Here is a 27,769-nt window from a genome sequence, read left to right as displayed (position 1 = left end):
TTGCAGAGCTTAACTCTTACATTAAGCAATATATCATAAACCTCATCCTCTGACCCTTTGAAATGTCACGACACTGTCTTGTATACATTATGTTGTGAATAGTGTTATATGACAAAATTAATATATTGTCAGACAAAATAAGTAGTGAAATCAATTACTGGGGCAAACAAAATACAACTGAAATCTTTATTCCACACAAAACATTCAGTTGACAAAATATGAGTCATTAAAATCCCACTTTTGCTTCAAATACAGTTGAAAAATATACAAAAAGACAGCATCATTTTATTGTACATTGTAATGAAAATTGCATCAGATTTGTTGACGGAAAACTTTAAAAAAGTGGACAGTGTATGATAAGGCAGAAATTTCTTGTTACATGCCATCTTTCCATATGCTCTACGTTTGAAAATGCAAAATGAGAAATCTGTATGGAAAGGCACATGTCCGTGTGACAAACTTGGCTTGAAATTGCACCTGGCTTGATTGTCAAAGGCGTCACAATCAATCAATAATAAATAAAAGAACAAGTGATTGATTGGAATACCACATGAACATCTTACTGACCTTTTTAAACAAAGAATATTAACTTATCTTTTTGACTTTACAGCCATCTTGCTGAAAGTACATTCTTTGCACGTGTAGAAGGTATGAATATAAAAAAAATAAAAAAAACATTGTACAGCATGTAAAACCATCCTCACCAATTACATTCGGTTCAATTGCACAGTCAAAGCGGATCGGTTCCAACAAAAGCCTTCGCCATCCCCAGGAGTTCGTCCTTCTTGGAGTCTTGAGTGGATGGCTGTTGGCTTCATTTCTGGGAATGAAGACGACGAACTTCTCAGTGTTTCTTTCAGATTTACATTTCCGCCCGTCGAACGGTTCCTTTGTCTCGACCGGGCCCCTCTTCCTCTTCCTCGTAATTCTCTTCCTCAGGGTCTTTGCCGTGAGGCTCTCTCTTGTGTGGTCCCTGCATACGAGTGCATCTCACTGCCACTTACGTCATAACAAGCAAATGACATTTTAAAACCATTTGGCACGAAACTGAGGCTGACAATGTCAACATACGACCGTGGTGTATTTGGATGTACGGAGCAAATACTACATAACCTTTTGCAGGCTGTGATGTTAAAATGCGACTACCCACCCAACAACATAGAAAAATGGTATACCAAGTAACCGACCTGTTCTGTGTTCTCCTCAATGTATGTCTCCTCCTCATCCTCCTCCAGTTTGTCCTCCCTCTCCTTCTCACCAGCAATGTCCTCCTGAGGCTTTTAGATCAGAGACGGATGACATAAGTGACTCATGTAGTGGCATTAGGCAATTAAAAAAAGATAAACCATTTTACAAAAAATACATGGGAAGTAAGACATGAGATGTCTTTCTTGACATTTGCCTAAACAGAATATGAACGATCAGATAAATGGCGTGCACATTTGGTCAGGTTCATATGAGCATTCAAACTATCGGATCAAGTACAATTAAAGTTTCATTGTTTAATTAACTGACAGCCCACCACTCATTAAACAAGTAAATAGTAATGTTCTTTAGAGGAAGAAAAAAAATCCTATTATGCCAGTCTCATATAACCATTACTAACAAATGGTGCTGTTATCACCTCCTCCTCAGCGTCCTCCTGATACTGGTCATCTGGATTGTCCTCCTGCTGATCTGGGTTTCCAGCAATCTGGCGAGAGACGCACACACGTGGGCTCACATGATGTCATATGTCCACTTGGATTGTTACCCTTTCAAGCAATACCATCTCCCTTTTGGCTATATTCCAATTCTTCTCAGTGCATCAACTCACCACAAGCTCGTCCACCATAGCAGGATTTTCGGGGCCTTCGTGTGAGTCTACGTGCTTGGCTTTTGCCGGCTCCTCCTCCTCTTCTTCTTCCTCCAGAACTTCATCCTTCTTAACACGATGATGTGACTGGTCTTCCTCTGCTTCTTCAAACTCGTCCTCTCCCTGGTTGTTAGGATCATCCTCGGGGTCCAGTTCGCCGCCACCGATGGCACCCTGTGGTAGAGTAAAAGGCAGAGTGGAACTAAACACACAAAACACAATTGTTTCACCTTTGCTGTTGAAATCTGTTTTTTTTACCCAATTTCCTGTTGGAAACTTTCAAACTGGTGTGTGCATGCAAAACAAAGTTAGGCCAGACGAGCTTGATACAACAAGGACAAAGAAATCACCTGCTGATGTGGCATCTTCATGCCACCGTGTAACAAGACAGAATGTTTCTCTGTGGGGAAAAAAAAAAAGAAACAAATTAACTACTCTGACAAGGTTTCAAAAACATACTAGATGTGAATATTACGTTTTACCTTCTTTACTGTCAGTGTGATGCATTTCTCGTTGGTCTAGATCATGGTCCATGTCTTCATACTCGGCCCTCTTCCTGAGAACAAAGACATAATACACAGCTCATCCCAGAACTCCTAAAATGTCTTAGGAATGCCACTTTCCGACTTAAAATGTGTTAGTTTGCGGTCCAAACATGCCTGTCGTGATCACATTGTCACTGGCTGCATGCACCTGTCTGTGAGTTAGTCTGACCTTTGTTGCTCCTCTCTTAGCAGCTGCTCCCGTCGGTCAGCCTCCTGATGCTGCTGCTTCTCCCTCTCCTGTTCTACCTTCAGCTTTGCCTCCCTCTCCCTCAGCACCTTCTCTCTCTGGGCCTGCAGGGAGTCCTGTCGCATTTGGATCAAGCGGCGCTCTTCGGCCTTCTGAGCTTCCAGGCGCTGCTGCTCCTGCTGCTGCTCATAAGCGGATTTGGCAACCTCCACCCCTTGTTGTGGCCTCTGAAATACATATTTATTTTCATCTTAGAATTATGTAAGACACAGGTGCATCACACCTCTTAGGGGAAATTTAAAAATGAAACAAGAAGTGGAAGAAATCCCTTTAACAACTTTTTTTTGGGATAGAAGCTAATTGAGTTGCGTGGTAGGTTTGTCTTAAAAAAATATTGCAGTTATTGACTGTGAAACATGCTCAGAAATATGACGTTCAGATGAGTATACTGATTCTGACCAGTAGCTGATGTTTCTGGCTGTCCAAGGCGTTTTCGTCTAGCTGTTCCAGTTCTTGTTCGCTTTCATCCTCTTCCTGTTGCTCCTCCCGTTGTTGATCGGGGTCCTCCTCCTCTAGCTTTTGAGGCTGTCCTGCTTGGGCCATTTCTTCCTCAGCCAGCTCCCTCTTCCTCTCTGCATCTCCCTCCTCATCTTTCTCTGACGTGGTGGGGTGAGACTGGACTTTGGGCTCTTGCTGATCTAACTGAAACAAAATTTTGATGTGAACACACATTTATTGTTGGGTAAGCCTAGAGGGGGGAAAAAATACTATCAAATTACCCTGGACGCAGTATCATGGTGATCCTCTTTCAGTACAGGCACCTCCTCATTTGGCTGCTTCAATACAAAGGCCTGCTGGGACTTTCGATCTGGTTGCTGGAGCACAGAGTTTTGCTCAAGCTGTCTCATGTTTGGTGCCTTGTTAAGGGACTCCTTCAGCTCGTTGTATTCATTAACTTGTACCTACAATAGCAGCAGCACAGGGTTTAAACAGACATGTCACGAGAGACGAGATTGATGTGATCTTAGAAATGTCTCTGAACTGTGAAATGCATTACAGTAATCCCTCGCTACATCGCGGTTCGATTATCGCGGCTTCAGTACATCGCAGACTTGACTTAGACTAGTATTTGACATTAACAATTGTGTTATATTGTTATATTAGTGTTATATTAATACCGACACAGTGGCTAGATCTGAAGTCTTATTTTCATACCATACTGTTTTTATGAACCCATTTAACTGTTTGCCTACCTGAGCTGCCGCTAGCGCATTCTTGTGGTCTTCTAGTGACAGCGTGATCTGATCGTGTGCCTTCTTCAGGTCTTGATGTCTCACCTGAACACAAAGGTAACAACATTATTCAAAGCAACATTTAACTTGATGAAATAGGACTCATTCTCTGCATTTTCCACTCAATTCTTTTGAGATCCCAGTGCCTAAAATCTATTACACAAGAGAACATACACCTTAACAGGCCAGCAACTGATTACAAAGAAGGAAGCAACAAGTCTGATAAGTAGATTAAAAAGTCTCACCTGAGCATCCTGCAGTTGGATGTGAATGTCATGATGGGCTTTTCTTAGCTGCTTATTTTCTTCTCGGAGGTTAAATACGTTGTCTGCAGGTAGAAAAGGGAGGCTTGACGCAAGAGACCTGACCCCTGAATTGCATTATCTACATTACAATCTTATCCTGAAAAAAATAAGTAATACCTTCCATCTACACAGTATCGCTCACTAGGATTGTGGGTAAATGAACTGTATCATAGCTGACTTTGCGTGAGAGGCCTCTTCAAATTTGGACTGGTCTGCACTGTGCAGTCAATAGCAGAGCACAGACGCAAACAATCATACACAAGCACACACCCTTATCTAAGGTCAAGAGATGTCAATTATCTGATTAACTCAACATGCATGCTTTGGGCGTGAGGGAGGAAACCAGCGTACCAGGTGTAAACACACACAAATATGGAGAGAAAACCCAAAAGACACATGGAAATGTTCTGACCCGGATTGTCAAACTGTGAGACAGATATGCTAACCACAGTTGAGTACCTGGTAACATGCAGTTACTAGTTATGTCACAAGGTGGAGACAAAGCAGGAGTATTGAAAGTGTGATGGTTGTGGCTCAACAACAGCATGTGGCAAATAGAACTAGACATACTCATAATTATTCAATAAAATGAAATCAGCACCTTTCAGCTGGGCCACCTCGCTTTCTTTGACTTGCTGCATTTTTTCATAGCGCTCTCTGTGCTCTTCTAGCAGCCGGTTGTGATCATTTCCCTGCATCTGATGCTGCTCTTGCATATCATAAAGCTGCTTCTTCAGATCCTCGTGCTGGTTCTGAGAGACAACTCAGAGGTCATTGCGGTCGTCATGACGGACATTACAGTATTTATATTTGCTGGGACAAAGCGACTCCGAACCTTGAGCATCTGATGTTGCACGTGTAGCGAGCTCAGTTTGCTGCTGGACTCTTGCTGTGTGAGAGCACAAACAAAATGTTGTAAAAACACACTTCCCTTTAATGTTCAGTCTTACTAGTCAAACCGCTCGTGGGAGACACACCACACACATTGAACAATGGGAAGCTGACAAAGACAAACTTGAAATAAAATTGAATATTTGAATGATAATTTCAAATAAAAGATAAGGTTAAGATGCTTAATGGGGAATAAAGTACCTTTTCTTTATTCAGTGACTGTTGGGATTCCAGTTTATACACCAGGTAATCTGGAAACGAAAAAAAAAAGGTTTGTTTAAAAAAAAAAAAAATAATAATAATAACACCAAACTTGTTTAAAATGTGTACATTTTAACATCAGCATTGGTAATTTTGCATGAAGCATCTGAATGAGATAGAAACAAATGTTCCCATTTGTCATCTCACCTTCTTTGGCCTTTTTGTGGTCTAACCTCTCCTTCTGAAGCGACTTCTCCAGTCTTGATCGATGCTCATACACCACTGCAAATGTGAAGGTGAAAAGAGGAAGAAAACATTGTGAGATGGCGACAAAACAGGAGTTTAATTTTAAATAGGAATTTTTGACTGATCAATTGTCAGTACAAACTAAAAGTGTTAAAGAGATAATCTTATCCATAATTTGGATAAACCAATCATGTGTCATGTCATGACTGTGTACATTTGCCTTTTTTACGCAGTAGTTGCGATGACCTCTTTTTAAAAGTTATCATTCCTGGCACTTAATTTTTTGCAGTGTAGCATTGTTCCAAAATTCTTTTTTTGTTTCTCTCAATCGCATTACAATATTACCATGCGTACTGTGCCCTTAACACCGTTAAGATATATCATAAGATTTTGATATTGAGTGCCACATTGCTATTATAAAATGTCTTCTAAAACGTGCACGTACACAGCAGTCTATTTCTCTGTTGTGGAAGAATAAGCCACCAATGTCTCGGTTTCAGGCCAATTTCCAATACAGCCTGATGACATAGACTTAACTTTATTCATCCCTTGGATTGCTCCCTTGGGAAATTCTGGTCCAGCAGCATTCATGCCGCAGAGTGGGTATATAAAGACACACAGATGACATGAGCGCAAACTTAATAGGCTCCAAGAAAACGCTGCCACTCAATATTGCGCCATCACAGGAAACCAGTAAGTGCGACACGCTATACGTCATCCAACCAATAAGACACAACACCAAAACAAAGGAAAAAATAAATAAATAAATGCATGCCTGCTGGGAAGATGTCTAAAAAACATAACGGCAGCGCCATCAAAAAGAAAAAAAGGGCTGGTGGCTTACAGCCCAAATACTGTCAATCACAGCACGAGAAGTGAAGCACTGGTTAATTGCGTAAGTATAATTTGAAATTAGCATGTTCATAAGCACATTTTTGTAATGTTTTGAAACTCCTCCTATTGTCTATACCAATGGTTCCCAAACTTTTGCAGGCTGGCGCCCCCTTGGCTCCCCAGTGAATTCCTAGTAGTCAAACTAGTTACACAGGATAAGAGCCCTTTTAAAGTGTCATCTTGTACTGATGTGTACTAAGGAAGCAAACATGAAACACAGGTATGAAGTATCTTGTTAAATATTTGGACAATGAAGTCCAAGTCTCATTTCGTCACTTCGAAACACATCTTTGCAAAATAGGTTTGTCATCATGCCAACATTTTAAAATCACTTGCACGTTTTCTTTAAAGCCCTTCAGTATTCTGTAATGGAACAGAAGTGTGTCAATACCAGTGAACGCGCTGGCCCTTAGCTCCAGCGGCCCCATTTACACACACGTACCATCATCGGCAGTCACTCGGAACGAGTATGACGGTCTTCTTTTCAGGGTCGTCTACTTGTGGGTCCGCAGGTGGGCGTAGAGGCCGATCCGGGATCCACATATTTTTGTGCAGTGTGGGCAGGGGAAAGTGGCGGTGGGTTGTGGTCGTGCTGGAGCCAGTTTTTGTCTTTCCTTTCGGAGTTGTCGTTTGGTTTCTGCGACACGGCGGAGTTCCTTTTCGTGATGTGCTGCACCTTCTTGCACCGCTGCCCTCCAGCAGTTCCTGTTCAAGGCGATGCGCTCCCAGTCCCGAGATGTTATTTGGAATTTCTTGAGATTGGTCTTGAGGTTGTCCTTAAAACGTTTCTTTTGCCCGCCCGGGGCTCGCGGACCTCTCTCCAGCTGGGAGTATAACATCTGTTTGGGGAGGCGGGTGTCAGCCATGCGGATGAGATGTCCTGTCCATCGGAGTTGGTGCTGCATTATTAAGGTGGTGATGCTCGGTATCCTGGCTTCCTCCAGAACGCTGATGTTTGTGCGTCTGTCCTCCCATTTGATCCGGAGTATTTTCCTCAAGGTTCTCTGGTGGTGTTGTTCAAGAGCTCTTAGGTGCCTGCTGTAGGTTGTCCATGACTCTGCCCCGTAAAGTAAGGTGGGGAGAACCACAGCTTTGTAAACCAGGAGCTTGGTGTCAACCCGGAGGTCTCGGTCTTCGAAGACTCTTTTCCGGAGTCTGGCATACGCTCCACTGGCACAGCTCAGGCGATGGTTGACCTCGGAGTCAATGTCCGCTTTGGAGGAGAGAAAACAGCCGAGGTAGGGGAAATGGTGAACATAATCAAGTGCAGTGTTGTCCACATTTATGATGGGCGGAGTAGATGGCTGGTTGGGTGGGGGTTGATGTAGCACCTGGGTCTTCTTGATGTTCACGGTCAGACCCAGGGCTCTGTATGCCTTAGCAAAGGAGTTCAGGATGCCCTGGAGGTCTTCTGCAGAGTGTGCTGCTATGACATTATCGTCTGCATACTGGAGCTCCACGACCGTGGTGGTTCTGATCTTGGTTTTGGCTTTGAACCTGTTAAGGTTGAAGAGCCTGCCATCAGTCCTGTACCATATTGGGATTCCGTGTGGTAGTTCTTTGTTGATGAGGTGGAGTATGGCGGCAATGAAGACAGAGAACAGGGTGGGTGCAATAATGCATCCCTGTTTGACCCCTGTCTCTACAGTGAAAGGCTCAGTCAAGGAGCTGTTATTGAGCACTGTGGCTGTCATTCCGTCATGTAATAAACGCAGTATTCTGACGTATTTGTCCGGGCAACCATACCTCAGGAGGATGCTCCATAGGGCCTGGCGATCCACCGTGTCAAAGGCTTTTGTAAGGTCTATGAAAGCCATGAACAAAGGCTGTTTATGCTCACGGCATTTCTCCTGGAGTTGGCGTGCTGTAAAAATCATGTCTGCAGTGCCTCTAGATGGGCGAAAACCGCACTGCGATTCTGGGAGAATTTCCTCAGACAGTGGCAGTAGGCGATTGGCAAGAACACGAGCAAGTACTTTGCCAACTGTTGAAAGGAGCGAGATGCCCCTATAGTTTCCGCAATCCGCTTTGTCCCCTTTCTTGAAAATGGTCACTATCAGAGCATCCCTGTGCTCCGAGGGGAGTACTTCTTTTTCCCAGACCTTCAGAAAGAGGGAATGGAGGTGGCGCTGGAGCTCTAGTCCACCTTCCTTTAGGACCTCAGCTGGGATCCCATCTGGCCCAGAGGCCTTGTTGTTCTTCAGGCTCCTGATGGCATCTTGGACCTCTACTAAAGTGGGAGGTTCACCCATGTCTTCCCTGATGGGACTCTGAGGGATGTGACTGAGGAAATCTGACTGAGTTGTGCTGTCACGGTTGAGGAGTTCCTGAAAGTGCTCTCTCCACCGGTTGTTTATGGACTCATTGTCCTTCAACAGCTCCTGCCCGTCTTTAGAGCGTAGGGGGTTTTGGCCGCGATGGCTTGGGCCGTAGACAGCCTTAGTAGCGCTGAAAAAGCCTCTGGTGTCACCAGAGTCTGCCAAACTCTGGATTTCCAGTGCCCTTTCTGTCCACCAGGAGTTTTTAATCTGTCTCACCCGGCTCTGGACGTCAGCCTTGGCTTTGGAGTGGGCCTGTCTCTTTGCTGTGCAGGTGATGTCATTTTGCCAGACACGAAAGGTTTCCCTTTTCTTGGAGATGAGCTGTTCTATCTCTGTGTCGTTCTCATCAAACCAGTCCTGATGCTTTCTGGCCTTGTACCCGAGAGTGGCACGGCAGGTGTCGAGGATGGAAGACTTGAGCAGGCTCCAGTGTTTTTCGATGTCCTCAGGGTATTCCTGAATGAGGCTTTCTCCAAGAGAGGCCTGAAACAGCTGCAGGGTGGCAGTGTTGTTCAGGGCCTCGAGGTTTAGTCTCTGCCGGCTCAGCTTCTTTTGGAGTCTCCTCTTCCTCTTGAGTCTGATGGACATCGTGGATCGTATCAGGCGGTGATCTGTCCAGCAGGCCTCTGAATCCATCATGGCTTTTGTGATGGTCACGTCGCGCTGATCCCTGGCTCTGACAATGACATAGTCAATAAGATGCCATTGTTTAGAGCGAGGGTGTCTCCATGAACCCTTGAGTTTGTTCTTCTGGCGAAAGATGGTATTTGTGATGGTAAGGTCATATTGAGCACATTTGCTAAGAAGCAAAACCCCGTTGGAGTTGATGTTTCCAATGCCTTCCTTTCCAATGGTGCCCTTCCAGAGGTGGTGGTCCCGGCCCACTCTGGCATTGAAATCTCCCAGTATAATAATCTTGTCCTCTTTGGGGATTTTTGACAATACATCATCCAGACAGGCATAGAAGGCCTCTTTTTTGTCCTCATCGGAAGCAAGGGTAGGTGCATAAGCACTAAGAACTGTTGCCGTCTGGTTGTTGACCAGCACCAGACGGAGGGTCATCAGGCGCTCACTGATTCCCACAGGGAGTTCAGAGAGCTGACTGATCAGTTGGTTCTTGATGGCAAAACCAACCCCATGGATCCTAGGCTCATCTGTGGCCTTTCCTTTCCAAAAGAAAGTGTATCCACCCTTTTCCTCCTTCAGATGACCTTCCTCTGCCCGCCGGGTTTCTGAAAGAGCAGCTATGTCAATCCGGCATCTTCTCAGTTCCCTGGCAATGATGGCGGTTCTCCTCTCCGGCCTATCACTGGTTACACTGTCCATTAGTGTGCGCACATTCCATGCTCCAAAATTCATGTTTTTGTGGTTTCGACCGCATATTGGTGATCCCTCTGAACGCGGTAATCCAGTCGGGAGGTTTGAGGCAGGCTATGTTTAGGGCACCTTTTCTAGCCCCTTCCCCATCAGGGGTGAGCAGAGTGGATCCTAAAAAGGGCTGCTCAGTCGTGGATGCAGCTACCGAAGAGCTCTATCTGCCTCGGTCCAGGAGCCCAACGATCATCTAACATCCACCGCCTGATGTGCCAGCTTGTGACTAGGGGCTTCCAGACTTCACAATCCTGCCCCCGTTGCCACTTACTGGTCGCCACAGGACTTTAATCCGGGATGTAAGGTGGATTCCCTGAAAAAGACGCCTGTGCGTGACTTTGTTTAAAGTGGGGAGACTGGTGCACAGACAGTCACCACACTGTCCTTGACAGATCGGGGTCAGAGTCCAGTGGCAAGGAGACCAAGACGACTGGTGACCCTTTTCTGCTGCAGCCTTCATCCGCCTTCCCAGCCGTTGTGACGCCACCCCTCAGGTCAGCCATCATCCTCCGCCTGGTCCACCGTTGAGGTCTTCACTATTTACCCATAGCTGGAGCTGTTTACCCACAGCCGGGACAGTGGTTGATGGGCAGTAGGGCGTGTCCACACACCGGTGGGCCTACATGCCACATCTCTGGGGCCCACTGCTGCTCCGAGATCCTGCACAACTTAGCCTGGGACCGCAAGGTGCCAGTTACCGTGTGTGGCCACGAGGAGGCGTGTGCAAGTCTTGGCAATGGAGAGGCTGTGTACCGGCTGAGGAGACTTACACACTCGGCTCCTCTTTTCACCCCCGGAAACAGAGGGCTAGCCGGTGGCGGTAGCTGAAAGCAGAAAAGTGGCAAGCAGAGGCAGCATGCAGCATGCACAAACTACAGGCACTACTACTCCAACACTACTGCACTGACGCATCACACGCCCTGTGCGCTGATGGAACACACACCCACAAACACCCACACACGTACACACACACATACACACAAGCACACGCACAAGCACACACAAACACACACACACACCATCAATGAAATGGCTCTGACGTTGGAGTTGGTTTAATGGGCATAGCATTCTATTAGGCCTTTCCTGACTTGGAGAACTTGTGGCACAGTACCAGAACATAGTCTATGAAATGGGCTTTTGTCTTGAAATGGAAACTGAAACAAACAAGGCTGTTGTTTTAAAGAAATAAAGAAGAAAACAAAAACAAAGTAGTAATGTTTTCATTGCATACACATTAAGGGAAATAGTAGTCTGAGTGCCTGCACAAGTGATACATCAATTGATGGTCACCAATCGTGATTGGCCGATTTCTGTGAAAAAGAAGGTCTCTAAAACGAGTTGATTACATCAAGACAAGTTATGTTGTAGACAAAGTTTACAATAATTCTTGATATTTGCAATCTATTAACAAAGGCATATGATAGACATGTATGTAAGACGCCTGGGAACTGTTTTAAAATGTGAAGAAAAATGCACAATGTCACCATGCTCTCCTAGTGCTTGAAGGCAAATAGTGATAATTGTTTTGGTAGCAACTGTAGGCTGAGAACTACAGACTACACCCAAAGTATGTTTGGGTGTGTGCGTGTGTAGGGGGGTCCTGTATTAAGCATTAAACCCCACCACCTCTGAGGGGGAAAAAAACCCAGAGAATCCACTTAGCTGGGAGTTGAGCTCTTTGCTAAAACGTAACCTGGTCAGAAGATTAAACAGCACCCTGGGATAAAGGTCATGACCTGTCTTTCAGAGAACGACGATCGGTTTACTGTCCTCACAATTGAGTTGCTACAACTTCCCAACGCCCACTACTGCTTTTGGAGGTTTGTCATCCTTTACGCCGAATTGAACTGGAGTTTGGTCTTACAAAGTTCCAAACAGATGAGAGACAACAAAATCGCAAAGTGTGCAACATGTCACGCGCAAAGGGGAATCAATCAGGAAATAGTCACTGTGTTTACCTTGGAGCTGAGCCGACAGAGACTCTTGGTGCTGCTGGTACTTTAGTGCCATGCCTTGCGTTCGCTTCAGCTCCTTGTGCATCTCGTACGACACCATGCCGCCGTACATCATTCCGCAAACCACGGTGACGAGTAGGAGAACCTGAAAAATCCTCCGTTGCCTCCGCGAGCACACACCGTTTCCCATGTTGGACCCGCGCCCCTCCCCGCTGCTTGAGCGGGTAAGCGCCGTCTTTACTGCTGGAAACTTCCAGACTCGACTTCCAACCTCACCCGTCACTCCAAGTCAGGAGACATTTCCACGCAGGTCAGACGGGTTGACGTAAACATTACTTCCGTACGCTAACACCAGCCGCAATCGTTTTTGCTTCAAAAGTGGTCGCACAGATTTTCACCAAACAACTCGAGGTTCTGAGTTTGCGGAGGAACGAAAAGTCACCCCCTCCTCTTCGTTACGCCGTGTTTTTCTCCGATGCAATCCTACAGAAGTTGTGCGAAAAAGTTTGGACCGAAATGGCTAAAGGGGCCTGCATAGCACCTTTAACTTGCGTTACGTGTCAACTCGATAGATCCCTGCCATCCAACCGCAAATCAAAAGGAAGTCCCGCCCCCCCCAAGGAGACTAGATTTACATACTCCCGCCCCTAAAGAATACTGTTCACCTATTGGTAGCAAGAGATGTCGATTCAATCGTGCATAAAACAACGTACACAAATTGGACTACTTCACTAGTTCTATTTCTACGGAAGGGACATTAAAAAAAGGATACATGGTCTTTCGTATTGTATGAATATGTAGGTATATCAAAAAAAAAAAAACATGCTTACTTATGACTGACCAAATTACACAGTGTACATGCACGATCTGTATAAAATGTTGCACATGACCTTGTTTTGTTTGTTTTGGTAAAGTCACGAGGAGCAGCTAAAGCAAATATTTTAACAGATGAGTTTATTGCTTATTCAGACAATATCAGCCAGACGCACTTAAGTTTTACAATTTAAAAATAAAATGCTAAAAGCATTAAAAACTTATGTAAACACTTGTACAAAGTTAAAATTACATTTATTCTGATTGCATAAATGACCAAAGTAAGAATTTCATTACACGGGGCTGTAATTGTATGTACTGTGCACATGGAAAATAAACATATTGAAAATTATGTATTATTAATAAGTCTAAATATATTTCCCATCTAAATTAACTCTACCCAGTAGCATCATAATCCTATTACCATTGACAAGATGTCCATTAGTTTTTAATAGCAATAAGTATATAAGTAGCACTTATATGAAATATCCATGATGGGGCAGCATGACGTCCTGGTCAACTTGTGTTTGTAAAGCAGTCTTGTATTTCAGGACACAACTTAAAAACTATAAAGAGATATTAGGTATAATTTCACTGAAGGAACACTGCACTGTAATAATAATAATAATAGAAAATAGGTATTTCACTTCTCCTAAAAGTTGATGCTAAAATACATTGAGAGTAACATCACCTCATTATAAAACATTGCCTCTGTAGGGCTGTGATTGGACAATTAAAGGGGACATATAGAAAATTGCTTGTATAGCTGGGTCTGTAGAGCCCCTGCTTTAAATTTGAAATTAATCAACCAAGTAAATCTGCGATCTGCCGAAAATGCGTCTGTGAATGATGAAATTTGAATAATAACAGATTGTTGTCATTTCCTCTGCTCATGATTTGGCAGGCTGTGAACATAAGGAGCCGCTTTCAATAATAATAATAATAATAATAATACTGACGTTAAACTCAATTGAGAAATGACAAGGCTGGTTGAAAATCAAACTGTTGTCTTCCAATATTGATGTGCAGCCAGAACTCAAGATTTGTATAGTACTGTACTATTAGAATTGTGGCTAACAAGATACTACAAGAAAAGTGCAGACAATAGGTGGTGGGTAAGCTCAGGTGTGCTATAAGATTGAAAGTTCTTCTTCCTCACACAGGAGAGGCTCCACTTCCAGTGAAACAAGTGTTGTATACCTTTTGGCTGATTTATTCTTCCTGTACAAAACAAACTGGATCGTTACCTGGTCAACAAGGTCAAGGTCCTTTCGGTAATTTATTAAGATGCATTCAATGTTCAATTTAGGAACAAACAACGCATTTGCCCTTCTCTGAGTTAATCATTCCGACATCATGCTGTGTCAATGACTGCCTGACAGATGGAATATGGGCTTAACAAGATTAGAATGTCAACAGATGACAGGAAGTGCAATTTGGGATTTTAAGGATACGAAAAAGTCTAGAACTAGGACTCCCTGACTGCCGATGAGCCAGGCCAGATGTTTTATGATGAACTTCTGTTTGGAGTCCTTTAGCGTTGGTAGCACCATTATGATGCTCAATCCATACGTCCCATTGCCCATCATGGCCAGCGCAAACAGCAGGTAAGAGGTGCCCTCGGTCGACTTCCTTTGGAACTAGAACAGAAGTGGTTTATGCAAAGAAATTCAGCGTGACCCGATACCTTTGTCCATAAAGTATAAATTAACTTGCAGGGGTCAGGGTTATTCTGGAATTACACGATGATGACTAAAATGATTAACAGACGGACTGAGTTAAGTCAACATAATTCTTCAGAACAACAACAGTATTGTCTCCCAATGACTGCTTCTCAATTGGACACAAATTCTTACTCATTGGTCGCATGTATGAATAGGCAAGTCTGGAGAATACATCTGGGGAGAGTTGGCCAAACCAAGGTCTCTCGTAGAAAACACACCCAGATTGCTGATGCCAAGAAAATGTCACTTACATTTTTATAGAGCTGTGGGAAGCGGGATGAGAGGTAAAAGACGGTGGCCAGGTATCCACAAACATAGCCAGAAACTTCCGATGTTTTAGATGAACTTGGTCCCTGAGATGAAACAGAAAAGGGGGGAATTTATTGTCCAAACCCTGAACTCTACCTGTCACTGATATTAGTTGACAAAAACAGCATAATAATACTGTCCAATGAAAACTCTGTCAGTCCACTATGACAGGTTTGATGATGTTTAACTGGACATGAAGTGCAACAATTAATTGGCAAAAAAATCTATTTCCAATTTCATTGCCAACTATTTTGTGAATTGATTAATCTTTTAGATACATTAAATTTGACCTATTCATTTCTTCCCCTAAATGGATATTTGTAGTCCTTAATGAAAGTAGTTTACCTTTGTGTTTAAAAACAAACAAAAAAAACTAACATCTGCTTTTACTTTGAGAAAAACATTGTTTTTGCCCTTTTGCTGACACGTTGAAGTCTAAAACAGTAACTGAACCTTCATCAATTTGTTTCAGTGCACTGCCAATTTGAAATAATCACATTTTTTGAATAAACAGATGGAAAATATTGGTTTTATAATCCAGTTAATCAATTAATTGAACAATTATCAAAATAATCATGAGTTGCAGCTCTTCTTTGTGGAATTTGTGTTCTCATCCATGTATCATCAAATCTCAACTAATATAACATTTTCCATTATTTTAATTTAGTTGCTAGAAGTGTTAATCAAACACCTTTTTTTTCTACAGATCTCCCTATTATCGGTTACTTTGTTTTAAGGACTAGCAAAAACAAAATAGCCAAGATTTAAAATAATGGCCCTATACCTGTTCTAATAAAGTGCCAACAATGGTTTTTAGCTGATGATCACTATAAACAGATGCAACTATTGGTTCTGCATTAATCAAAGAGTTTTATTGGACAGCAACAATTTTAAACCATTTCCAGAACAATGACCTTACGAGAGATTCTTTGTTTTTTAAATTCTCTATGATGAGTTTAGGTAAAACCAACAGGAGAAGTGTTGCAGTGAAACACCAGAGGAAGCACAGCCATTTTAACACAGGGCTCTCTACAACATAGACACACAAAAATACAATGCACATATCAGAGAGTAGAAAAACACATAAAGGTTAAATGAGGAACAAACCGTAAACAGTACATTGCTATTAATAAAGACTTAATCAGCAAAGTCATTTTCTGTCACATTTGAATAAGATTGAGGCAGATGCCATCAGCAGTAAACCTGCAAATGCTTGTGGAAAGGCGAAGTACAGTACAGTTACGCGCAAATACTCAAATAATATCCAACAGTGCACTTACTTCTGCTCAAGTTGTTCTTTATCTTGTAGTAAATAAATTGTGAGATGAGAATAAGGTCTGTAAAGATGTAGAAAACCACTGTGACCACCTGTGAAGACACCATAAGAAACTGTGCTCAGTCAAATATGGAAATTGAAAGGAAAAGCTGCTTCGATCCAACTTGTCACCTGCGCCACTTAAATTGTGGTTTGAACAAAAGTATGGAAAATGAAAAACGAGGGATGCACCGTGTGTGTGAGCGTGTGCGTGTTGACCTGAATTGGCAACTGTCTGGTGAGGTAGCAGCCCACAAAGCTGGTGACATCACCGCTGAACAGGAAGAAGAGGAAGCCAAAAGACATGGCCTCATCCACTTTAGCATTCTTATAGGATTCATGGACCTGACTAGTAGTAAAGAGACAGGCTGATATGGAAACCAGGATAGGTAGACAAATACTTTAGCATTGTAGATCTAAATAGATAATATACTGTAGATCAGGCTCCGTTTAGTGGAGTGTAAAGAATAACTGAGTACAGCTAAATTGTGTATATATATATATTTTTAACATTCATCAACTCCCAAGTTGGTTGTCCCTCACCACAGCTTTTTAGGTAACGTGTTGCAGGCAATATTATAATATAATATTTGCAACAACAAGAAACGTTTATCCATTTCTAGGTAAAATAGCGTGTTTAAGAACCATGCACGACTGAGATGGATAGATAATCTACTCACGGCAAAGTGGATAGCAGAAAGCAAAACATGGAAAGAAGCCCGATCACCACGCTGCTGTACTGCCACATGTTATCCACACACTCCTCCAGCAGGTAAAGGATCCACGGTGTTCCGTTTACACACACAAGTCTGTCCAGCGTCGGGGAGTTCCAGCTAGCGTTTACGCTCTTGCCGGGAAAACGTGCAGTGGCCATGAGATGCCCACAACCTGCTGTCCTTTGCCCGCAAAATGAAATCATATATGCAACAAATTGTTGAAAAGAGAGGAAATTAAAGGTGTAACTTACTTGACCTTGATTTGTGAAGGTTTGCACCTTCTTGTTTCCACCACTGGTGCGCTTTTTAGGTCAATCATGGGGAGCTACCTGCTTTTGCAAATTCTATTTGGAATCCCGGTTGGCCATATGCTCATTGTTTTGAGCTGCTTACTGTTTACTGCTTAAATACCGCTTCCTAGCCAAGATAGAGAATTCCACTCTCCAGAACCAAATAAACACGATGGAGACTACAGATTGTTTACAGTTATTTACTAACTTCCCCCACATACTTGCACGATTTTCTAAGAAATATTCGCCAATGTTGAACAAACAGTGAAATGGTCATCTCGTCCCATCAGTAGCAGCATCTCTGTTGGCGTCCATCATTGGTGGGTACTAAAATGCGTCAAGGTATTCAACATAGCATAACAACATCCGGTTACAGTTTCAGAACAAAGTGAACGAAATTCGGATGGTGATGGTTGATGATGATAATATTGGAGAAAATCAATGTACTGTTTTTCCTCATTTTTACACGATGTCATAACGCCTATTCTTAAAATAAACTGTGTTTGGATTAGGTTTATTTGACCAACTATAGTAAATTATACCAATACGTCAACCAAAACAGTATATCAATAAATATACAGTATATCTAAAGATATACTGTTTTGGTTGACGTATCCATTTATCGTTAGTGCAAGTAAATTTATTTTTATTTTATTTTTTAATTTTTAGAAAGTGCCATTCATTGTCTTAATTTGAAATCAGAAACTGACTCTACCTATGCTATCAGTGTCAGTAGTATGAAAAAATACTTGGGGGAACACTGCCATCCACTGGTGTCGAGCATAAATTATTTATCTAAGAAATATGCATACGTGCAATATATGTGGTCACAAATGCTACAATGGCTTATATGTAAGTGTGAATCTCAAATAGATGTTGAAAAAAAATGCGCATGTTTTCTAGTACGTATACGTTGGCTGTTGACAATGTCTGAGACATCGAAGACAGCAACCAAAACCACCACCATTGGCCTACCTGTTGCTGGCTGCACTTATTTTCACCGCATGATGGCGCACTTTCCAGTAGTATCCGGTGGAGACGCACAGAATGGGCTTCTCTATGGGGGAACTTGAAGCTTGTGCGGAGGCTCATCGGGATATAAATGTTTTTTTTTTTGGTGTGTGTTGCTTTCTATCTCGCTTGGAAGCTGCTTGGCTCAATTGCTAATTCATCCACGGGCTGTGTTTTCTTCTTAGGTAAGCGACACGACGCTGTTGGGGTTAGTAAAGGGGGAATCGGGTTGTCACGTTACGCAGCTTGCTGTCATTCGGTGCCAATGCGTAAACGTCGCCTACATTCCTTGAAAGTTGACCGCAGACGGAGGCATTTGTTGGCCAAAGACAGCTACTCATCATGCAATTTCAAGAATTCGTGCACAGTCAAGAGGCAATGAGAGTAACTTAATAATTAATCTGTGCTAATATAAAAAAAAAAATTAAAAAAAAACGACTGTATTTTGCTGTGCTACACCTGCTTTGCCTCCATCCAGTTGTCGCCCCCTTGGCGCCTAAATCCATTGGAATGTGTTTTGAGTTTAGAGGCGAGTTGAGTGGCATTACTCACATTTTTCAGATTTGCCTCCTGTGCTAATAATGAGGCTCCTATTGTGTAACAAGGAATTAAGGGGGACACTTTTCAAGGTCAAAGACTTGTCAAGCACCTTCACCTGTAAACAACTTTACTTGTTTTTTTGCCTTTCTATCTCAAAGAGTAATTCACCACTCCAATGCCTGTACTGCAAATCCTTTTTCAGCCTCAACTTGCAATCTGGAGTTAAAGCCATCATTGACTTATCACACCATTCACCTTATATAGATACACCAGCATGATCAAATAAGATGCAATACAAGAGTAGGATCAAGATACAATTATATTTGGAGACTGGAGTATTGGCCCGACTATAATGCAAATGACAGATTTCTCCCTATTATCACTTTCAGGAGCCCCATTCTGATTTAATGCTAATTTTGCTCAAATAGTCTATTTACATCCACCATCCGCAAGCGACAACAGTGGTCAGTGACAATACGAATGTCAACAATAGTGCATAAATGATGTTAACATCACATGTAGTTGACCTGGGCATTACATCTCTGCTGCATTCTACGATTATGCTTGAGTTATTTCCTCACGCATGTTTGCGTGCTTTCCGTTGCACTCACCTTGGCATGCACTTTTTGGGGTATGCATATCTTGTGGCGTACATAGTTCAGATGATAGAGTGGGTCGATCATTAACTAAAGAGTCGGTTGTTCAAATCCCGCTCTGTCTGTGTCATGTGTTGGATGTTATTGTTATTTGTTTGTGTTAACAATTGTCCCTGATGTTTTGGTCGATGTGTGTAAACAACCTTTCTACCGCTTAACTGATCTGCCCTTAATACATACGTATGTAGTTCTTCTGAATGCCTGCAGTCATTTTGCTACGATGCACTGAAGAACTCGTACCAAGTTTGAGGTATAAGCCATCAGAGTATCACAGAAAGAAGAATGTTCATACATACATTATGTAAATGTTGTTATCGTACAAACACATAAAATATATATTGTTATATACTTGAAAAGAGCTTTATTTTACTTTTGCCTGCTCAAACTTTGATGAACTGTGCATGCTTGTGTTGCGCTCCACAGTGCGAGACTGTGAGTTTTGGCTGTGAAAGTAAGCTGGGAGCTGATGAATAATGAATGTTTCAGAAATGCATGTGAATGTGAGACACTGTTCCACCAGAGCTTTCCCTCTCTACTGTGGAAATCCTCTCAGTGTGAAATGTACAAGGAGAAACTCCATTCTCACACTTTGATTCATGCACGGCCACATTTGAATTAAATATGCATGATTGAATTGAGCCCAGTGGTGCATTAAAGGCCAGATATCAAACCGAATATGAAGACAATGAAGCCAAAGGCCATATACTGTATATAGTGTGCAGAGCAAGTCAGATGACTTAAATCCATTAGATGATTAGGCTCGCTTTGTTATAGCAGGCAGGTAAGAACTTAAAAATAGAAGTGCAGCTAATGAAACTTGACTTTTTGATTAGTGACGTATATTAAATGTCAAGGAAATGATATAACGCGTTCTCCATGGACTCCAAGGACCAAGGGGACATTCTCTGGTACAGCCTCTTCTACATCCATCCATCCATCCATTTTCCAAACCGCTTTATCCTCACGAGGGCCGCAAATTTGCTGGAGCCTATCCCAGTAGTCTTTTGGGCGGAAGGTGGGGAACGCAACTAAACTGGACAATAGCCAGCCACATACACTGCCCTGTAATTATTTTCTTAGGTTAGCCCAATTTAAGGACAATCATCCAAAAATGTGCATAATAAGTACAAACACTGCATTAACGAGAAAAACAAAAACAGCAAACGCCTACTGTAATAATTCGGGGTACAATGTCAGCCTAGTGGCCAGTATTTTTATTTTTATTATTATTTTACTTTTGAAAATTTGAAACGTTCACATTGAGCTGTTGCATATGTAAAATGTCAGGCATGCATGTACAGAACATAGTATTATTGTTACAAATACTAATCCTGTTACTAATTGTTGGACTGTTAGAACAAGTCTTTATTGTGGTTTTGGGCGAGAAAGACAACTATTCACCAATTTACATCCCTTATGCTCAGACTATTTTTATTAAAGTAGTTTTTTTTGCAGTTGTTGTAGGCGTACAAATTTTCCTTGCGTCTCTTCTTGTAATCTATTGCATCAGTCGCAGTTTAGTTTGGGAACTAGCCCATGGTCATATTATTTGCTATAGAGCTTTGGGAAGTCATGGAATAAAATAAACACTGTATGTTTTGATTATAAAGGCCTTAAGTGGACTTTGCAATGAAAAAGCGAGTGTAATGTTAAACATGCTTGACATTTGAATGTTTCAACAGAAATTTATAGGATTTGTAGCATTACTTATGCCTTTACACTTCTGTTAGAGATAGTTTTTTTTTCACGTTGTGACTTGTGTTAAAAATACATGCTTTTGTGGAAAATTGCACAAGAAGCAAAGGAAGTGGCCCTTTAACAGATTCATGTTTTTATTAACCAGGATGGCTGCATATTTCTGGAGTTGGCCTCCAACTTTCCAATAATCAACAACAAGTGCTACAATGTTTGACTTCTTCAGATGACCATACTTCAGTATGTACATTTGGCAGAGCCCCAGTGTGAAAAAATAATGTGCCATATCCATCCGTTCTCTGTACGGCTTATCCCCACGCAGGTCAAGGGTGTGCTGGAGCCTATCCCAGTTGACATTGGGCAGACAAGAAACGGTGTACACCTGGAACGTGCAACGCAGGTGCACATTATACAGTTGGATAAGGCTGAATGAACAGAGAGACGTGCAGACATGCAGTGGTGAAGGAGGGAGGGGTCTGTCTTATAGGTGGTACAAAAGAGCCAGTGTTCTCCGTCTCGCTGTGTGCTAAGTGAAGACAGTAGGAAAGCCAGTGGGCCACATGAACAGAAAGAGAGCAGACCCTCAAGTGGAATTGTCCCCATCTACCCCAGCACTTTTGCAGAACCCCCCCCCAGCGTGTACCACCCATCACAGTCACCCCTCAACTAGTGCCCCATTCATTGCTTCTCAGTTTAACATTCCTTCATCCAATGCTAAAACATGACCAGTTTGTATCATCCACCTACCACAGAAAATAATAACACATTTAAGGTAGTAGTCAAGTTATTTGTAAACTCAAATAGTGAGTGTCTAACTGGAATTTAAGTGTGTGTTTAAAGGTTGCATTCTTGCGCTCACTCAGCTGGAGCTGGGTGATTAGTAGTACCAAGCAGATAGGTTAAATAGTTTTAAAATGGACATTTTTCCACCTGTTTTTTTTAAATGCGCACTCACTGACCACTTCACTTGGACAATTGAAATGAGATTCTATCCTTAAGCCATTTACAAGTTTGTACCAGATAATATAGTTTTCTTACTTTAATTACTACTTTCCAACTTGGAACCCATCAAAGCTCACAGATGAGACAGGAAGTGATGAGCTAGCGAGTAAACTATATACACATCCACTCACTCACTCACTCACTCACTCACTCACTCACTCACTCACTCACTCACTCACTCACTCACTCACTCACTCACTCACTCACTCACTCACTCACTCACTCACTCACTCACTCACTCACTCACTCACTCACTCACTCACTCACTCACTCACTCACTCACTCACTCACTCACTCACTCACTCACTCACTCACTCACGTATCTTTTAGTGATAGATAACGCTCCTTACATCTGTAATTAGACTACTTCTGTGTAACTGTTCTGACCAGCAAGGATTCCTGATGTGGTTACCCAGGAAACATGGGCGGGTTTCCACAGCCAACCCCAGCAGCAAGTTATCCAAAGTGCTCTTCTTTGTGCCTTTCTTTGGTCTATTTGGTCTTTTGCCAGCATGACTAGATGAAGGGTATGTGTCGGTTCTGCTGTAGAGGGAACCGAGTGAAGATTGCTGGCTGTGACACAGATACATATGCTTATGGCTGTGGAGTTGTGTTCTAAGCAAACTAATTTATGAAAAAACAGCAAACGCACTGGATTGCTTGTTTTAAGAAAGAGTCAAAGTGTGTGAGTGTTTGTGTGCGAGCACGATTCCTTCTATCCAGCACAAGACTCTGCTAAATGTAGTCGGTTTAGTTTCTGCAATAAGAAAATAGTGTTTCTGTTGGCATGTTATTGTTTGCTTGTAAATTATACCATTATACCAGGGGTGTCAAACTCATTTTTTGCCACGGGCCGCATTGTAGTCATAGCTTCTTTCGGAGGGCCATTATGACTGTCAACCCAAATAAATGTATGAGCACCTCATATTATATACTGTAAAAGCTACGAAACAAACTGACAAATAACTCGTTTTCAAATCAGACGAGTAAAAACTGGTCAAATATTTCAAAAAAAGATGCGGGCCACATAAAATGATGTGGCGGGCCGTATCACTGTAGTTTCTGCATGTCATTAGATGTGGTTGGTATTTAATACAGTATTGTTCTGCTCCTAACTGAAGTGAGTGACCCAGTTTGTCTTATTATAGCATGCTTTTTTTTTTTATGCAAATGAATGCCTACAAGAAAACATACAAACTTAACGTCCCAGAATTTGCAGCTAGTGATTGCCCCCCGCCCCCTCCTCTCTCTCTCTGTCTATCAGGATTCGGGTGTGACACGACTACATTCTCTGGAATATGCTGTCTCCATGGTAACAGGCTTCATGCAGACCCAGAAAAACATCGGGCCAAGTTGATCCTTTTTCCAACATACCTTGATCTGGGACACAGGGGATGAAAATTTGAATGGAAACAACTAAATATTGGTGCGGTTTCCACTAGCCTGAATAATGGCAAAAACACAAAAATGACTTTTCAAAGTACATGTACTCTTTTGTCCAGGGATCTTGCTGGAACTGTTTCAATAGTCCCTTGAAACCAAGAGTAGAAAAAAGCTGCAGAATGGAATTTCATCAGAATTGAGTCAACTCTCAACCATTATGTTGGAGCTATACTCATTATATTGTAGAGGATTATAACATTTTGCTGACCATTGGGTCACAAAAGCATTGTTTACCAGGACTAGGATGCACCAACTCTTCAGTCAGGTGCTGGGCCAGAGGGATTTGTCCAGAGCGGGCGATCTGTTTTCGCTGGAGGATGCTGCGATCGAAGACTGCTTGTCACAGGCTCTGAACCAGATCAAGTCCATCTCCTGCTCACCAGTTAGTAGGCCAAATAATAGACTTTGGGAACATGACCAAAAGAGTTCTCAGATATTGCTAGTCTAAGTAAAATCCACTGATCCAAAGAAGAACATCTATTGATAGTCTCTGGTCCTGTGACATTATGGATACGTATTAATTACAAAGCTCTCCTCATAGTGACTTTTGTAGCCTGTTTTTAATATATTCCTGTCTTTAAAAAGGCCACCTTAATTTAAATACAGTATGTGTTTTATGCAGGATTATTTGACCAATGACAATGACCAGGCGGTGGTGGAGATTTGTATCACTCGCATCACCACTGCCATCAGGGAGACGAGCTCCATCGAGAGGCACAGCACAGCCCTGGTAGGGCTCTGGGAGTCGTGTCTGGAACACAACCTCACGCCTCAAGGTGACAATTTCGAGGACACGCCGCACACCAAGATAGCCTCCGACATTACCAGCTGCATCCTGCAGGTACACACACACACACAGAGTCATGCACCTGCATAGTTAACTATGCAATGTGTTCTCTCTTGCTCGCTCAACAAAATCTGTTGAGGTGAGTTTAGCGTATTCTTGCTGACAGTTTGAAATGATGGGCTTTCATCAGTAATTATCTGAAATTAATCGTGCATCGTACATTGCTCCTTAGGCATACCTAACAGAAAACTGCAGTAGCCACAGATTGTTTTGATACCTTCAGAGGTTGAAGTTGTCATTAGTAGTGATGTGCACATTAATTATGGGGACGATTGGTCACGTTTTGGGGACATTAGGTCATATTCGACTTTTTTATACCTGCGCTCAGTTAAAACAGTTCTCTGCAGGTGCTTTATTGGTCGTCCGATAGCCGAGCCCGAAGAGCCGCACGGATTGTCAAGGTAGCGCCGCAATTTAATTCGACGTAAAAAGACGTCATTGGTCCCTTGGGCGATTGCCATCCATCCTGGTTAGAGTTTCATTCCAAACTCCGGTGTAAATATCAAGCCAACACATTTTGCATTTAAAAGTGGGCATTCCTGTAGAGATCGTTCTAAAAAGACCGGAAAACAAGCCTAAAATCACTACCGGCGAGGATTTTCGTTTTCTGCAGTTATCATTTTTAAGTCCAGAACTATAAGTCAAGGGTTTAATCAGTATTGAACAGGAAAGTGGTATGGAGGAGTGGTTGGAGAAACTACTCAGAGAATGAGAGTTAGAATAAATAGCGCCATCTTGTGGGGCATACCAAAGTAGAGTTACCGCTGGGCCTTTGTATTCCCACACCAGATCTCCACAGCTACATGATGTAAGTAATGTTGTCAGATTTTGTTCTTCCTCCGTGTACTCGCTGTGGAAATAGGAATGTGCTTAATACCCCTGTAATCAGGTGGTGTCTTAGCGCACGCATGCACACACTGCCTCACATGCATACACACACACATTTGACAAAAGCACCTGGTTTTGTTGCCCAAACTCCCAGCCGTCTTTTCAACTTCAGCTGCCCTTTCATTTCCTTTACCCTCTAGCCATATGTCTGCTTTGAGCTTCTGTTCTCACTTTGACTTCCTGTCGTTTGATCCACAGATGCTCAAATGGCCCTAAATCCACTGAGAGGCAGAGTGAACATTTAGTCAAGCAATAATAGCATCGCACCAACATGCAGGAATAGTCGTCACATATGCAATTTTTTACATCATGCCATCAAGTGGCAGATTAGCAGAAATCTCCCTTTGCTGTCCTGGTCTTCACATACTCCATGCACTCATATCATAGCCATATCCGTTTCACCAATTGAGGGCGCTAGTGCGTCTCTGTCCACCTGCTGTTTGCTATCGTGGGAGTTGTGCTCCCCCTGTCTGTATATCTTGTATTTGTACTATTTTCTCAGATTCTTTAGTTAGTTAATTAGTGCATTACATTACTGTCAAACAGATCTTGCTCACAAATAATACCTGTAAAAATACCTGTAGATTTTTTCACTAGTGAAATAATATTTTGGCTAAACTCAAAGGTTTTCTACTGTTCTCAAGTGGTGATCATTTTGTTGCTTGTTCCCTTATCTTCCTCTTTCTTTTTTCACAGAATTACAGTTGTCCATCAGTCATGGTGTTGGCTGTCCCGGTGGCGGTGCGCTTCTTGGATACAGGGAACAGAGAGCTGAGCAGGAACATGTCCAGTTATCTCTCGCTGGCTGCTATAGTTGAGATCGATCTACTGGCTGAGCATACGGAGGCCATAACGCTCAGCGTGCTTACAGGTTGGATAATACTCACATAATTATACTGATATAGCATGCATGTATCAATTGAATGCTTTGTCAGCTGCGATGTGACAGTGCTGAAATTGTTGACTCCGTGATAACACCGCTTCAAGCTGCGAGAAAGCGGGGAAACCAATAACGATGCCAAAAAGATCTTATCGTTACAATTGCACAAAACCCGCTGGTGCAGCTCGCCGGGGATGACAAACTGTTGGTGGTCCTTTTTAAAGCCAGACGATGACACAACCAAACAGTAGACAGATGATGAACTTTGAGCCCTTGAAAGTAACAACTCCCAATTATATTTTTCTTTTTGCGGTGTTTCGGCACATAAACCCGAGCTCTGATATTTCACCCCTGACAACCACGGGTGGAATTGAATGTAAACAGTGCAACGTAAACACAGAAAACATGCGCCAACACATGCAGCTCATATAAACAAAAACAGATGACCTCTTCACTCATGTGTCGCTCAGCAGCACTGTGTGAAGGAAACTACGCTGATGTAATGCATCGGTGAGGTGAATAATGGAGTTTGTGATATCGTGGTTATATGAGCATGACTGACAATCAGGTTCTGTCGAGATTTTAAAATGTCATCTATCAAGCAGTACATCTTCAGCTGAGCAGCATGCATCTATTCTACTTTGTCTTGAGGAGCCGAGAGCAGGCAGCTCAAAAGCCATTTGAGCGTTCATTTTATTGTATTTTTTATTGGCTATAAAGCTCCTAATACTCTTTATCCATCCTATTTGCTTTGAACTTATGAATCACCCAGAATTCTTAGCTCTTGTGATCGAGGTATTTTATTAATTCCTAAAACTGAAATTAAAATTGAATGAATAGCTTTTATGAAACTATTATGATTAGTCTTCCTGACGATCAGAGAGCAGCAACTCAGCAACTCTGCTTTAAACTGTTCTATTAGGTCATCTCATCTTTATTATTATTCTTATTAATATTAATATATTTAACTTTTCAATGTTCTTTTCTTTGGTAAATGTTCATACTGTCTTCACTTAAATTATCTAAAGATACTTGCCTTTAACTTGGTTTTATTTGCGTGGTTTAATCCAGTATTTGACGTTTGCTCTGTGCAAATTACTGACAGTAACATTCCTTTTAGTATGCATACATACTGTAGTTTAAATATGCGAGGAGTGTGAGTCAGTGTGTGCATGTGCGTGTAGGTTGCTTGTGCAGACAGGAAACACAAAATGAATGGACTGACATTACCCTGACGGACACAGTTGGAATCGGGAGCTATCTAATATTGAAGCAATTCACAAAAGGGATAAGCGGCTCAGAAAATGAATGAATGGATAGTTGGAAGAACACTCTGCTGTTCAACAGTGTACAAACTACTGTAAACGTTGATGCTGCTTTGCCATTAGCACATGGGTATGTTTTAAAAAAATGGACAATATATGGTGTAGAGAAAATTTACTATAATGACAAAATTGGATGTTTCATATTTTTCAGACCATGATGCGTTTTTTTTTTTTTTTTTAAAGTGCAATTTTTAACCCATTCCATTCGGTGAAAACGTAAGCAAACATAAATTGCGGATTTGAATACTGCCC

At 42.2% G+C, this 27,769-nt stretch overlaps 3 protein-coding genes across 6 annotated transcripts in view; 1 reads left to right on the top strand and 2 right to left on the bottom strand.

The window, feature by feature from the left end:
• Positions 1-172: 172 nt before the first annotated feature.
• Positions 173-12,667, bottom strand: golim4a (golgi integral membrane protein 4a). Of its 3 annotated transcripts, none has more exons than XM_061281370.1 (16): positions 12,067-12,667; positions 5,484-5,558; positions 5,277-5,326; positions 5,020-5,073; positions 4,786-4,936; positions 4,125-4,207; positions 3,841-3,924; positions 3,367-3,549; positions 3,047-3,289; positions 2,570-2,814; positions 2,338-2,411; positions 2,206-2,255; positions 1,817-2,029; positions 1,625-1,693; positions 1,188-1,277; positions 173-999 (listed from the first exon to the last, which is right to left on the bottom strand). In XM_061281370.1, the coding sequence occupies exons 1-16, from the start codon at positions 12,251-12,253 to the stop codon at positions 991-993; spliced, it is 1,860 nt and encodes a 619-aa protein (XP_061137354.1). In that variant the 5' UTR covers positions 12,254-12,667; the 3' UTR covers positions 173-990. The 3 variants fall into 3 exon arrangements, with proteins under 3 accessions (XP_061137354.1, XP_061137353.1, XP_061137355.1); XM_061281369.1 differs by having other exon boundaries at positions 173-973; XM_061281371.1 differs by having other exon boundaries at positions 173-820.
• A 351-nt stretch (positions 12,668-13,018) lies between these two features.
• On the bottom strand, positions 13,019-17,659 carry LOC133155820 (lysosomal amino acid transporter 1 homolog). Of its 2 annotated transcripts, none has more exons than XM_061281398.1 (8): positions 17,192-17,659; positions 16,905-17,115; positions 16,444-16,573; positions 16,190-16,277; positions 15,829-15,938; positions 14,852-14,953; positions 14,331-14,516; positions 13,019-14,123 (listed from the first exon to the last, which is right to left on the bottom strand). In XM_061281398.1, the coding sequence occupies exons 2-8, from the start codon at positions 17,096-17,098 to the stop codon at positions 14,007-14,009; spliced, it is 927 nt and encodes a 308-aa protein (XP_061137382.1). In that variant the 5' UTR covers positions 17,099-17,115; positions 17,192-17,659; the 3' UTR covers positions 13,019-14,006. The 2 variants fall into 2 exon arrangements, with proteins under 2 accessions (XP_061137382.1, XP_061137380.1); XM_061281396.1 differs by having other exon boundaries at positions 16,905-17,120; positions 17,192-17,658.
• A 617-nt stretch (positions 17,660-18,276) lies between these two features.
• Positions 18,277-27,769, top strand: part of veph1 (ventricular zone expressed PH domain-containing 1) — a 40,211-nt gene continuing 30,718 nt past the window's right edge. Inside the window, exons 1-4 of the mRNA XM_061281364.1 lie at positions 18,277-18,426; positions 23,399-23,959; positions 24,200-24,418; positions 26,009-26,183. Of these exons, the coding sequence (XP_061137348.1) occupies positions 23,822-23,959; positions 24,200-24,418; positions 26,009-26,183 (532 nt within the window). The 5' untranslated portion in view covers positions 18,277-18,426; positions 23,399-23,821. The remainder of the gene's footprint in view (positions 18,427-23,398; positions 23,960-24,199; positions 24,419-26,008; positions 26,184-27,769) is intronic.

The sequence above is a fragment of the Syngnathus typhle genome, linkage group LG6, assembly GCF_033458585.1.
Source record: "Syngnathus typhle isolate RoL2023-S1 ecotype Sweden linkage group LG6, RoL_Styp_1.0, whole genome shotgun sequence".
In the NCBI taxonomy this organism is placed as follows: Eukaryota; Metazoa; Chordata; class Actinopteri; order Syngnathiformes; family Syngnathidae; genus Syngnathus; species Syngnathus typhle.
This window is presented reverse-complemented; position numbering and strand designations above follow the sequence as displayed.

Excerpts from the sequence above, each read along its gene's own strand:
- golim4a (XM_061281369.1), bottom strand. The coding sequence starts at position 12,253 with ATGGGAAACGGTGTGTGCTCGCGGAGGCAACGGAGGATTTTTCAGGTT. Across the intron at positions 5,559-12,066 it reads TCTGTCGGCTCAGCTCCAAG|TGGTGTATGAGCATCGATCA; the intron begins GTAAACACAGTG and ends TCACATTTGCAG. Across the intron at positions 3,290-3,366 it reads ACCATGATACTGCGTCCAGG|TTAGATCAGCAAGAGCCCAA; the intron begins GTAATTTGATAG and ends ATTTTGTTTCAG.
- LOC133155820 (XM_061281396.1), bottom strand. The coding sequence starts at position 17,259 with ATGATTGACCTAAAAAGCGCACCAGTGGTGGAAACAAGAAGGTGCAAA. Across the intron at positions 16,574-16,904 it reads TTTCTGCTATCCACTTTGCC|TCAGGTCCATGAATCCTATA; the intron begins GTGAGTAGATTA and ends CTTTACTACTAG. Across the intron at positions 14,517-14,851 it reads TCCCACAGCTCTATAAAAAT|TTCCAAAGGAAGTCGACCGA; the intron begins GTAAGTGACATT and ends CTTCTGTTCTAG.